Raw genomic sequence first — 13,398 nt, forward strand, 5'->3', positions numbered from 1 at the left:
CACTGCCCGAGCACGAGGAGCACGAGGCTGCTCATCACATCCTCTGCCTCCCCCCGGGAGCCGGTACCGGGGCACGATCACACCCCGGCAAGGGCCTGTGACAAATTCTCATGGAGGCCGGGATGCCTTTGCCGTGAGCTCACCCAGTGACTAACTTATTTATCTCCCGCGGGAGCTGCACCGAGGTTTTGGGAAGCAGCAGATCCCCGACAGCTCCTCTGCCTGTTCCAGGCGCCGCCCCCACCCCTTTCCTGAAAAAAATCGGAAATCGGGGATCCGCAGTGGCACCAGCGCGTCCCCTCGCTGCGAGGACAGCGACAGCGAGCGACTCCTCTGCCCACACACCCACGGCAGGGAAACTGGAAAGAATCGGAGCACCTGGATCTTGGAAAATCAGGCATGGAAATTCCGGCACAGCACTGGGGAGTATCTCCCAAGTGCTTCGCTGGGGTGGTTTGTTTGCACAGGTACCGAGGAGGCACCGCTGAGACCTCCCAGCATGTTTAAACACAGAGCAGGATCTCCCTAGAAATGTTCCAGGCCAGATTTGGACGGGGCTTGGAGGAACCTGGGATAGTGGAATGTGTCTCTGCCCATGGCAGGGAGTTGGAACGGGATGAGCTTTAGGGTCTCTTCCAACCCAAACCATTCTGGAATTCTCTGTGTCTGACAGGTTCTTCATCCTAATCCCCAGGCAACCACTCCCAGGGCTCCTGTGTCACCACGTGTCATCTATACTCCCCAGTGCCACCTGCCGCTCCCACTGGCGGGTCCCGAGCTTTTTCTGATCCACCAACTCAGTCCCTCCGGGTGCTTCGTGCTGCAGAACAACGCGGAGCTCCAGGGAGCGGAGCCACTGTCCCGAGGGTCCCGGCGGGTCCTCACCGCGCTGCTCCGGGGCATCTCCGGGGCTAGGAACGCCCTACAGGGAGGCGGAGAAGGGCAGGGTTGGGCGTGCTGCGGTGCCGGGGGTGATGGAAGGGGGGCGAGGGGCGGCGGTCGCCACCGTCGGGCCAAGGCAGCCCTCCAGCGGGGACCCGCCTCCTGCCCGGCGCGCACGCCAGTGTCCCGGTTTGGATGAAAATCAGCGCTTTGTAACCCAAGAGGTGATGCGTGTATCCCCGGCACCGCATCAGCTGCAGCGGGAAAGGACAGGGACAGGAGAAGGGAGGACCGTGACGACGAAGGGGTAGGCAGGGACAGGGACAGGACGGGGATGGGAGCAGGGAAAGGGGCAGGGACAGGGACGGGGACAAGGACGGGGAGAGGGACGGGGCAAGACAGTAGCAAAGACAGGGACAGGGACGGGGATGGGGTAAGGCAGTGCGGGGAAATGGAAAGGGACAGGGACGGGCACAGGGACAGGAACAGGGATGGAGCAAGGCAGTGGCAGCGACAGGGACGGGGACCGGCACAAGGACAGAGAGGAGCACAGGGACAGAGATGGACACAGGGACAGGGACGGGCACACAGGGAGAGGGACGGGCACAGGGACGGGCACGGGGACAGGGACGGGCACAGGGACGGGGCAGCGCCGCTCCTCTCGCTGTCCATCTGCCCGCCTGCCCGCCAGGGGGCAGCACTCTGCAGCACCGCTCCGAGCCCGCTGGCGCTGTCCGCACGCTGGCGGCACCCGCGCGTCCCACGGGGCCTGCGCCGCGCTCCATCCCCTTCCCCGAGCTCCGTGCTGCCTGCGGCGCTCCGTCCCGCGGCCTCCCGGACTGGAGCGGCCGCCAGAGCCGCGGCGCCTCTTGGGGAGGCCCCGTCCCGTCCCGGCCCGGCTCTATGGTTCGCGGGCGCTCTGCCTCGCGTGTCTCTGTGGCGGCGGCGGCCCCGCCCCGGGGCGGCCTGAGGCGGCCCCGGCCCCGCTCCCGACCCGGCCCCGCCGCCGCCTACGGGCTCTGCGGCCCGGCAACGCCGCTCCGAGGCACCGGGGCCGCGCCGGGGAGCCGCCGAGGTGGGTCGGGGGCCGAGGCGGGGCTCGGCAGTCGCGGTGCCCCCAGCCCCAGAGCTCGGAGCGGGGCCCGGGGGCTTCGCTTGGGCCGCCTCGGAGGGGGACCCGTTTGCAACGTAGCTTTTTTCCTTGTTTTTTTCCTCTTTACAGGGTCACCGATAACGCCGGTTCCCTCGGGCAGCAGCGGCCGATGTGGGAAAGCTCCGAGCGGCGCTTTCGGCCTGGTGGGCGCGGGGAGCCGGAGGAGGAGGAGGAGGGAGCGGCGAAGATCCCGGAGCAGCAGTGCTGACCCTGCGGAATTCCCTCCGGCAGAGCCCCTCCGTGATCCTTGCAGCATCCCGAGCCCGGCCGAAGCCTCGCTCCATCATCCCGCAGCTCCGCCCGGCGTTCCAGGGTCCCAGGTAATGCCAGGCCCGGGCTCACACGGGAATTACGGTCCCAGCGAAAGGGAATGAAAGGCTGCAGCTCGTGGGCAGAGCTGTTTTCCCTCATTCCCTGGAAAAGCACAATCCCTCCCTGCCCGGGAGAGCTGCCTGGCTCCTCTTTGCCCAGGCAGAAAAAAAAAAAAAAGAAAAACAAAAAAAAAAAAAACAAAAAAAAAAAAAACAAAAAAAAAAAACCAAAAAAAAAAAAAAAAAAAAAAAAAAACAACATAATTAGAACTTGTTTCTGTTGAGCTGTGTGGCCTGGAAAGGCTTTGCTTGGGAGAAGCGCAAACAGGAGGCTGGAATAAGGTTCTGGGAATGGGGCCTGGTGTCAGGTGGCCAGTGGGGTGAGCAGATAATTCCCTTTGCTTCCAGGAAAATGAAGTAGCTGTGAAGCTGGCAGTGCCTGGGATGTCTTTATTAGCTCCTTAATTTCATTGAAATCCCACGTGGGGAAGGGCTGGAAGGGGAATCTGGTTCCTGACAGCTGAGATCTGATGGAGTTGTCTGCAGGGTGAGGGCAGAAGCTCAGCAGGGAACAGTCAGTCTGCTTTTTGTCTCTGTGGTAATTAATTTTAATTAACTGAGTCAGCTCAAGCTGTTAAACTCTGCATGTGTCCTGTCCAAGAGGTGCTGCCATCCTGGGGGATCTGGTTTGTCACCTGGGCTTGTGCTCTTGGCTCCTCTGGCTCTGGCAGAGTCCTCAGGGAAGCTCAGCCTGTGCAGAATTCCTCTTCTTCTTGGTGTTCCTTCACTGCAGAGAGAACTGTCAGGTTAAAGGATCACAGAGGATCAAAAGCCAAATTCCTTTCCCTCACTTTGGACTGTTGTGCTTCTGACACCTCCCCATTCCATATGGAACAGAAACTTTGGTTCCAGCCAGGTGCTTCCAGAAGTAAAAACTGAGTGAGTATAAGCAGCTGAATGTTTGAGGTGTTTTTAATAGAAAACACCTTTTTTTTTCAGAAGAGCTGGACAAACAGGCTGGAGCAGGGCAAGGAGGGCAGTAGGGTCATCCCATTCCCTGGAGGGCTTGGCTAAAAGCTGGTGAAGGCCTCCAGATTTGTGGGGTTTCTCCTTTCTTAGATGTTCCCACTGCTGAAACTATTTGCTCACTCCTATTTTCACCATTTCGTTTGCCCAGAATGGGGACTGTGGCTTTTCCTCAGAGAGGTTAAACCCAGTTTTGTTTCCTTAAAATGTTTCTTGTGAGACAAACTGCAGTGTTAGGGTTAGAGTTAACCTCTAGGAAACCCAGCCTTCCTTTGTGCTCCTTCCACAGCATCTCCTGTCCTTTCTCTCCAAAGACTGATGGGAATTCCTAAAACCACAGTAGATTTGAGGTTTCTGCTTTTCCCTCCAGCACTGTTCTCTCCTTCACCCTGTGGGTCCTGTGTCACCCACCATGTGTGTTTATGCACTGAGTATTTAGTATCTGCTCCCTCCTGCCCTTTCCCTTTGAATTCTGAGGGAAATTTTGTCTGGAATTCTCTCATTTCACTGCTGCCCAGGTGTCTGGACATAAAGCATAAAGGTGATGTAGCAGGAGGTGCAGGAAGAGAGTTTGCTGTTCATGTAGCTCATCCAGCTGTTAGCTCTGATGAAACAACAAAAATTATAAATCCTCCCTAATCATACAGATTTTTGGGGGTTCAATGCCCCTTAGTTTTAGTATCTCTTGGACAGATGGAATTTAAGGCTCTCACTGAGCTGCCTGTGGTGTTTTTCTCCTGGAAGAGCAACACAAGATCTCCCTGATTAGGTTTAATTATCTGGGTCACTTCCCATTACCTGTGTTAATTCCCTGCTCAGTTTTGATATTGGGAGAGGAGGAGATAAAATAAATGTGTATGGAAAGATCAAACTAAGGCTGGAGCTGCCCCGGGCCATGTGCCAATGGATTTATGGGTGAACCTTTTCCTGGCATTTTGGGTCCAGTTTATGTGTGCAAACAAGATTCCTTCTTTTTTCCACCCCTCACTGGGATAGGGGATCCAAAAGCCAAACTGGACAGAGTTTCCCTCTCTCAGATAATCTTAGGATTTGTTAGTCATTGGTTCAGGGATTTAAATAATTTTTAAAATATTTTAAAGCTGATAAACATAGGGGCAGCTCCTGGGTTTTGGAGCTGTAGCTTTTCTTCTCTTGGTTATGAGATTTGCATGTCAGATGGGGCTCATTCCTCTTCCTATAGCAGATTTTCAAAGCTGGGCAGCAGGAGCAGGAAATGGACATCTTGGAAAAGGAGGCTGGAGCCAGGGGGTTTGGTCTCTTCTCCCAGGTAACAAGGGACAGGACAAGAGGAAACACCCTCAAGCTGTGCCAGGGAAGGTTTAGATTGGATGTTGGGAAAATTTCTCATGGAAAGGGCTCCGTGGCTGAAGTGTGTCAGGGTTCCTTCATCTCAAACATTCTCTTCAAAAACATTCCCACTTTTTCTCCCTAGGGATGTCTGCATTCTTTTATCCCTGCTTAACAAGTTGCTGGCTGGGAATGTGGCACCTCTGTGGATTTGGTTGTTATCAGCAGCTTTTGAGGTCTCTGCAGAGAAGAAGCAGCTTGGACAGCCAGAGCTCCAGTGCCTGGACTCTCCAGATAAGAAAATGAAGGAAAATCAGAAGTCTAGGATAAGAAATGCTTTCTGAGCCTGTGTCTTATCCAGAGAGACCACATTTCAATGCACTTCAAAGTGCTGTTAAAATCCTGCTGGGTTTAGACCTGGCCCCCAGAAATTCATAAACATGATGGGCATTTAGACTGAGGCATCATCTCTTAAAACCTGTCAGATTTTTGCCCTTGCTCTTTGCACTGAAGAATTGTTACAAATTTCCCTCGGAGAAATCGCCTTCTAATCTCTATCCTAAAATTAATCACGGTGGTTTCTCTTCCATGCCAGCTGTGTCCTTCACCAGCAGCAGAGATCTTCCTCCTCCTCCTCATTGTTTTGCCTGCTTTTTCTAGAACTGACCTAATTACTCGATTCCTCTATTATTGCTTCTCTAACCAAGGTCACTTTGCTTCCTCGATTGCTGCAGTTCCATCCAGGAATGGTGATTTCAAACTCAGAATGCTGGAGGGGGGAGAAGACCTTCAGAGATGAGGCTTTGCCACTGTTTTGCACAAGAGTGTTGAACACAGCTGTCTCTCCTGGAATGGCTTTGCCTGGTAAATCACAGAATCATGGAATGGCTCGGGTTGGAAGGGACCTTAAAGCTCATCCCATTCCACCCCCTGCCATGGGCAGTGACACCTTCCATGACCCCAGGTGGCTCCAAGCCCCAGTGTTCAACCTGGCCTTGAACACTGCCAGGAGTCCAGAGGCAACCACAGCTTCTCTGGGCACCCTATGCCAGGGCCTCCCCAGCCTCACAGGATCCCGGCATGTCCTTTGTGTCTCCTCAGGGCTGTGTCCTGCTGGGGTTTAGGACAGAGTATCACGTCCAAGTCACCTTGTCCCCTCTCTCCTGACTGCCAGGATGTGGTGCCAGAGGCTGGCGTGGCTGCTCCAGGGGCGGCGTGGGAGCACCGGACGTCGCTGGCCATGGCTGCCCCGGGGCCCTGGACCCATCCTGGCTGCCCCGGCACGCTGCCACCCCACGGGCCCAGCGTTCCCCCACTGTGCCTGGCAACTGCACCCAGACTATCTCGGTAGGTGTGCTGGGGGAGAGTGCTCCTGGGTGTTCTGCCTGGGGACAGCAGGGAGGGATTCCACCCTTGTTCCCTGGAATGATGTATGTTTTCCTTCTGAAATAGCCTGCATTAGAGGTATGCACACTGGGGGCTGTTTCATGTTCCCTGCTGGAATTCCCAAAGGCAGGATGGAGCAGCCTTGTCTTCTATGATAAGTGAGGCACTGCTAAATAAGTAATCAAATCCAGGGATTCCTGAACAAAAACTGAGCCATGACCTGTCGGGCACCATTTTCTGTGCCATGCTCAGGCTCTCCCTGGCACAGCCCCCCTTAGCTCTGGTGTGTGCCCACCTCTGCTGCCCCACCTTGTGCAGGGTGTTGGCAGCTGCAGCCAGTGAGATCTCAGTACTCCGAGTCACTTGCAAGCAAAGGGAATTCCTCAGCATTTTACACAAAGCAAAGGAGCCAGGCCTTTGATCCTCTGCCAGGTCCTCCTCATGTGACAATTTATGTCAAGGGGTACCACTGCATCCCCTGTAATTGGGATGATAAGGTGTGGGCTCTGGGCTTCGGTTCTCGGCTTTGTTTGTCCTCCCTGTTGCCCCAAAGCCTCCTCTGCTCCCATCCCTGGCAGAGCTGAGGTATGGCAGCACCGTGATGCGCCTGGATTTCGTGTGGCTGCGGGACCACTGCCGCTCCGCCTCCTGCTACAACACCAAGACCAACCAGCGCAGCCTGGACACAGCCAGCGTAGACCTGGCCATCCAGCCCCAGGCTGTGCGGGTGGATGAGACCACGCTCTTCCTCACCTGTGAGTCCTGAACGTCTGTGGCTGCTGATGGACAGCATTGCCCCCAGATCTGCCTGTGTGGGAAGATACTGAGCCATGAGCAGGTTTTAAACAGTGCACTCACTCTAAACACACCTCTGCATCAAAGCGGTGTGGTTTTCCTGCCCCAGCCCTTCTTGTGTGTATGCAGTGTCTGGGTTGGTCAAACTCCCCCAGTAGTGCAGGTGGTGAACAGATGGGGCATGACAAGGTTGCTTCTCTTTTCCTTCCCTGTCCTGTGTGAGCAGCTGTCAGCCCTGCTCACCATGCCCGTTCTCTGTCCTTTCTCCTCCCTTTCCCAGCTGCTTTCTTCCTTTGGTGGGGCTTACTTTTATTTGAGGGCTTGACTTCAGAGCTTTGATTGTCCTTGGAGGCCTGTCAACAAAACCCAAAACCACTGTAGATGCAACAGTTTGCTGAGAATTTGGAGAGGGTTTCAGCAGCTGCCCTGAATTTGGAGTTGTGGCAGCAGTGACAACACCTTTAGGACTCATGGCCTTTCAGGTCATGTTTTGGGTGGCAGCAGGGTGCAAAGGACCCATCCCCAGACAGGTGACAAGGGTGAGGCCTGTCCTGGGCTGACAGGTGCCACAATGTCGGGCTGGTCAGTGGGATTTTGGTGACTCTGCCCTTGTCCCTGTGCCAGGGCCGGATGGACATGTGACACGGTACGGGCTGGAGTGGCTGGTGAGGAACAGCTATGAGGGGCAGAAGCAGCAGGTCATGCACCCCCGGATCCTCTGGAATGCTGAGATCTATCGGCAAGCCCAGGTCCCCTCCATCGACTGCCAGAGCTTCCTGGAGACAGACGAGGGGCTGAAGGAATTCCTGCAGAACTTCTTGTTGTACGGGATTGCTTTTGTGGAGAATGTCACTCCCACCAAAGAGGACACGGAAATCTTGGCAAAGAGGATCAGCATAATCAGGTATCTGGGCTATCCTGGGAAGGATAAACTTGTTTTCTTTCTGTTTGGAAAGCTGCTGCCTCCGTGTTTTGTGTGGCATGGCCTGGTGTGCAGACAAATGCTCTGGCTGCTCCCCTGGACCTGGGATAGAGGATCCCACTGTGGGATCCACCCTCCTTTATGGAAGAGCTGTGACTCACTCAGTCATTGAGCTGGCCCTGGAGCATCCTATGACTTTTGTGACAGTGGGACTGTGCAGAGAGGAGGGACTGAAGGAAGTGGCTGGCTGGGAAGAGCAGGGCTTTGCAAGGAGAGACATTTCCTGTTATGACTTGGGGGGTCACGAGGGCAGCCTGGCCCTGGGAGCCAGGGAGATCAAAGACCAGTTGGAGCTCTTGCTAGAGAAAAACAGTGAGAGGTGTTGGTGCTGCGTTTGTGTAAAGCACCACCAGCATGGTAGGCCAGGGCCTGAGCTCGAGGCTTTATCCAAGCTGTGGAAACAGTTTGATTTGCCTGGGGCTGTTGGAAAAGGAGGGATTCTTCTTAATGAACAGTCACTCCAAATAGAAACAAGGGGCTCCAGGGAATATACAACCAGCTTTTGTCTTCAGGCACCCTCCCCCTGTACCCCCTGCTGTTTGGCCTTGCCTGGTGTCCCTTCCCTCCTGTGCATGTTGGAGGGGGGAGGTAGTGAAAACAGGATTCTGGGAAGAAGAAATGGAATTATTGGGCAACCCTGTGTGGATACAAGTAAGGGCTGGCTGCACTTAGGCAACTCCTTGTGTCACTTCCATGACTGGGGATGATGGTTGGTATGGAAACATCAGTGGTTGTGGAGGGGAAGACTTGTCACCACCAGCTTTTTGGGGAGGAAACAGAGGAGCTGAACACCAGAAGAGGGATTAGAAGCACCATCTCTGACAATCTGAATTTTGTGAAGTTGTTCTGCTTTAATGACTCTGCATGGGACAGAGGGGAATAACTCAAATGTAGGGGAGGATGTGCCTTACCCAGACACTGACCTATGATAACTGCCCATCTCTTTTCCAGGGAGACCATTTATGGCAGGATTTGGTACTTCACCTCTGACTTCTCCCGGGGAGACACAGCCTACACCAAGCTGGCCCTGGACCGGCACACGGACACCACCTACTTCCAGGAGCCCTGCGGGTACGTGCTGCTGCAGGGACACCTTCTGCTATCCCAGGTTGCTCAAAGCCCTATCCAGCCCTTCCGTGGACACTTCCAGGGATGGGGCAGCCACAGCCTCTTTGGGTTTGGATTTTGGGTGACACAGCCTTCATCCTGCAGCTCCTGAAGTCCCCAGACTCGTTTCACTAAGTTTTGGAAGCAGCACAGGCAGTGCTGCCTCCTCACCCAGGAAAACATGTGGGATTGGGTCTGGAGAAACAGCAAGGATGGGTGGTGCATCCATACACATCTGGCTGTGTCCTTGGGGAGCACCTTGTGCCCAGGGCACAGGCAGCCAAGGTCATTCCTCTCGGATTCTGTCTCTGTGCAGCATCCAGGTGTTCCACTGCCTGAAGCACGAAGGCACGGGAGGGCGGACGCTGCTGGTGGACGGGTTCCACGCAGCCGAGCAGGTGCTGCGCCAGGCCCCGGAGCACTTTGAGCTGCTGGCCAAGGTGCCCCTCAAACACGAGTACGTGGAGAATGTGGGCGGCTGCCACAACCACATGATTGGAGTGGGGCCAGTGCTCAACGTCTACCCCTGGAACAACGAGCTTTACCTCATCAGGTAATGGCCAGGAGGCCTCTGGGGAGGAGAGGGCATTGTGGTGGTGGTTTTCCAGAATGTTCCATGGGCTGAAAACCAGTGTATCTTTGATGAGCAGGGATGAAACCACAGGAATACACCCTGTGTTCCTCCTGCTTTAGAGGTAGCTTCAGCACCGCTGATACAAGGATGGGTGTTGGTGCTGAGCTTTGATTTTTTTACTCCTGCCATTCTCCTTTCAGCTCCAAGCTCTCATCGCATTCTATTTGAGATGCAGAAGAGTTCAGCCCTTCTCTGGAGAAGCCCCTAGAAACTATCCTGGCATTCAGGGAACAGGGAGAATGCAGAGTGATCCCTTCCAAAGGGAGCTTGGGCTGATTTTTGAACCTCCAGTTTGCCTCAGTTCTAGAGGTTGTCCAGCGCTGCTTTGCACTTTTATTCTAAGCAACCCTCAGTCTAGCCATGTCCTTCCATGGAAAACCAGGAAGAACAGGTGTATACTTGATAGTAAACTCTTGCTCTCAGTGCTGTGTTCCCTAAAGTCCTGTGCTGGCAGCAGAGCCTTGCTGGTCACCTCTGCAGCCTCCCTTAAATACCCACTAATCCCACAGGCTCCTGAGGTTCTCTTGGAAGCACCTGGAGCCATGTTGGGCAGTCTCTTGTCTCTCCTCTCCCTGCAGGTACAACAACTACGACCGTGCCGTGATCAACACTGTACCCCATGACGTGGTGCGCCGCTGGTACCAGGCACACCGCGCCCTCACCGCCGAGCTGCGCCGGCCCGACAATGAGCTCTGGGTCAAGCTGAAGCCGGGCAAGGTGGGATCTGGAGCTGCATCCTCTAGGACTGGTCCAGGGTGGGACTGGGAGCTGTGGGTTTGGCACAGGGAGAAGAGCAGGCTGCTCTGTGGGTGTGCCAGTGTCTGGGCACTGCCACATCCAGCAGTTTTCCTCATTCTGGGTGCTCCAGCATTAAGAGTAGTGGCTTCTGCATGTGTGTTTTCTGCTGTCCTAAAGCAGTATGAGCTCCCAGGTGAGGTAGAGATGTTTAGTTCAAGCTCTGCCTCAGAGGAAAGTTAGTCCCAGTTTCCAGCCACTGAAATGAGAATCCTCAGGAGCAGAGAGGCCAGAACACTTAATGTTCAGGTTTTCACTTCTTCCAGAAGAAATTACAGTTCTGAGGTTATGTTTGAGACCTTACATGGGTGACACCACAGAGGCAGGTGGTTGGGGCTGCCCCATCCCTGGAAGTGTTCAAATCCAGGTTCCATGGGGCTTGGAGCAACCTGGGATAGTGGAAGGTGTCTCTGCTCATGGCAGAAGGTGGAACAAAATGGGTTTTAAGGTTCCTTCTAACCCAAGCATTCTGGGATTCAGTGATAAGTTGGCCACTGTCTATTGCTGGTGAGCTATTTCCTCTCCAGTAGAAAGGCAAAGAAATCCCAAAATGTGTTTCTGGGCTGGCTCCATAAAGAGCTGGTGAAAGAGCTGTGCTGGATCCTGTGGGACAGCTGGCTGTAGCGTCACCTGTGTCAATGTGGAACAGGAGGCTCGTGCCCACTGTGGTACACCCTTACCTGCTCTTCTAGTGTCCAGGGATCCCCAGGACCTGCCCTGCCAGAGGCTCCTGGCCCTGCCTGCTGTGGTTGCTGTCCTCCTGATGACCTTTTCCCTTCCCTGCAGGTCCTGTTTGTGGATAACTGGCGTGTCTTGCACGGCCGGGAGGCATTCACCGGGTACCGGCAGCTCTGTGGGTGTTACCTGACGAGGGACGACGTGCTGAACACTGCCCGCCTGCTGGGGCTGCAGGCCTAGCCCACCCTCCAGAGAGCCAGGCAGCCCCCAGCCCCACCTCTGGGAGAGGCAGGGCCCTCCCAGTCCCACCACTGGGAGAGGCGGGCAGCCCCCAGTGTCACCTCCAAGAGCAGCTGGCAGCCCCCAGTCCCACTTTTGGGAGAGCCAGCAGCCCCTCAGTGCCACCCCTGGGAGAGGCAGGAGCCCTCAGCCCCACTGCATACAAGGCCAGGTGAGCTGGTGCCTCCCCAGGTGCTCTGGGCCCTCTGTGCTGGTGCCTCACCACGACACAAACACTGCAATAACTCAGACACCTCCACCCTCTCCAAGCAGCTCCCAGGGCCTGCTCAGGCAAGGGGGCAGGTGGAAACCAAAGGTTGTGGTACCATTTTTTGGGACCACGCTCTACCTTTGAGCACAGGCAGCTCTTGCTGTCCATGCTCCCAGCCTGGTGCTCCCAGCCAGGGTGGCTCAGTTGTGGTTAATCCCACCACAATAAGTGCTCCTCCAAGCAAGTGCCTTCAGGATTCCCTGTTTGGCCTTTTTTTTTTGAGCTGCCAGTTTTAGGGGACTTTTAGCAGAGCAGAATGGAAGTCTCTGGGATCTTGTCTCTTACAACTGATCAAGCAGCCAAGCTCTGCCTCAAAGAGGGCCTGGAGAGGTCCTGGTGTACTTTGAGTGTTTCTTGGAAGGTTTAGGTTAGAGAAGGAAAAGGGAAGCACCAAGATCTGCATGTTGGGAAGCAGAGATCATGATGTTAAATGAGGGATGGAATTCCCACTTTTCCTTGACTGCCATGCTGCTGTTCACTCTGCGTGTTTCACTGCACTTGTGTGGAGGGCAACACTCAGCAGCTCCAGGATTTCTGACAAACTTCCCACTGTGCCTCCTCTTCCATCCTTTCTTAAGGAATCTTAAGGTCATCATCATACTCTCTGGTGCATGAAACCCACTCTTTAGGTGTATTTTTTCCTAAAATTCTCTTCCTCTGAATGTAACTCAGGTGCCTTTCAGCTCCTGGGATCTGGGATCTGGCATGCTGAAGTGCCACAGGGTAAGGAACAAAAGCAAATCCTGCTGTTAGACATTTTTCATTCTGCCATATCTTTTGGGGTGTTCTCTCTGCTCTGACCAGACCTTAAAGCAGGGCTGTGCCCCTTCGCCCCTAACTGTGCTGTGTGTGAGGTGCTCTGTGTCCTCAGGGCAGGGGCAGTGCAGGTGCACAGGTGCTGAATTCGCTGCTCTTGTTTAATCCAAACACTGAATGTAGAGATAGTGGTGCCAAGACAGTCCTGAAATCTGCTCTTGCTGTGGGCTGAGCTCCCTGATGCCCCCAGTCCCTGTGTTCCCTTCCCAGTGCTTCCCATCCCTTGTGAGCCCCTGGGAGTCAGCAGGGTTCAAAGGGATTTCCGAGCCCAGGCTGGGCAGAGGGTGCCAGGGGAGCTGCCCTCTGTTAGGTAAAGCTCCAATGGCAGCCTTGGATCCTGGTAGGAGTCAATTTTAAAACTCAGCAGGAAAATTAAGCCCCCCTCCAGCAAACCCCTTTCCATAGTGGAAGAAAAACACTAGGAGAGGTTCTGAGTTGGAGTCACAATTTACTGAAGAAATCGCAATAATCACAATGATATTAATAAAAGATTGTACAAAATTAGAATGGCTTGCTACAGAAAGTGTATTTACCATTAAAAAGTGTCACCAGGCCCCTGGGACAAAGGTTAGAGGTGGCAGTGGTGTGGCCAGGTGGCAGCTGGGACCTGTGGGGAGACTCCCATTGGAGTGAGCCCAGCAAAAGAAAGGATCCCTCCTCTTCCACCTCCAGTTTTGGAAAGGGACAAAATCACTCCCTTCCACAGCCAAGGAAAGAAAAATGGTTCTGCTTGCAGTGTCTGAGCATTCCCTGCTGGAAATCGCCCTCCTCCAGCGACGGGGACAGTGTGGCCGAGAACGCGCTGAATGTCCCCGTCCTGGGCGAGCGGGACCTTCGGGCTGGGCTGACCCACCCACGGCATCCCGCACACCCCTCCCTGATTCCCCCGCACCGTGCCGCTGCACGGGCCTTTCCCTGGCCACACGATGGCACAAGATGCCAGAAATTCGTGTTTCAAAAACCCACGAGTCCCAT

General features: G+C 54.7%; 1 protein-coding gene across 4 annotated transcripts; it reads left to right on the forward strand.

The window, feature by feature from the left end:
• Positions 1-1,791: 1,791 nt before the first annotated feature.
• TMLHE (trimethyllysine hydroxylase, epsilon) lies at positions 1,792-12,930 on the forward strand. 4 transcript variants are annotated; one of them, XM_053990401.1, is made up of 10 exons: positions 1,792-1,957; positions 2,105-2,355; positions 5,415-5,544; positions 5,855-6,027; positions 6,645-6,821; positions 7,486-7,765; positions 8,795-8,914; positions 9,267-9,503; positions 10,163-10,301; positions 11,166-12,930. In XM_053990401.1, the coding sequence occupies exons 4-10, from the start codon at positions 5,856-5,858 to the stop codon at positions 11,295-11,297; spliced, it is 1,257 nt and encodes a 418-aa protein (XP_053846376.1). In that variant the 5' UTR covers positions 1,792-1,957; positions 2,105-2,355; positions 5,415-5,544; position 5,855; the 3' UTR covers positions 11,298-12,930. The 4 variants fall into 4 exon arrangements, with proteins under 4 accessions (XP_053846376.1, XP_053846379.1, XP_053846375.1 ...); XM_053990400.1 differs by having other exon boundaries at positions 1,793-1,957; positions 5,782-6,027; XM_053990404.1 differs by lacking the exon at positions 5,415-5,544.
• Positions 12,931-13,398: the final 468 nt, after the last annotated feature.

This window comes from Vidua macroura, chromosome 14 (genome assembly GCF_024509145.1).
Source record: "Vidua macroura isolate BioBank_ID:100142 chromosome 14, ASM2450914v1, whole genome shotgun sequence".
NCBI classification, from domain to species: domain Eukaryota; kingdom Metazoa; phylum Chordata; class Aves; order Passeriformes; family Viduidae; genus Vidua; species Vidua macroura.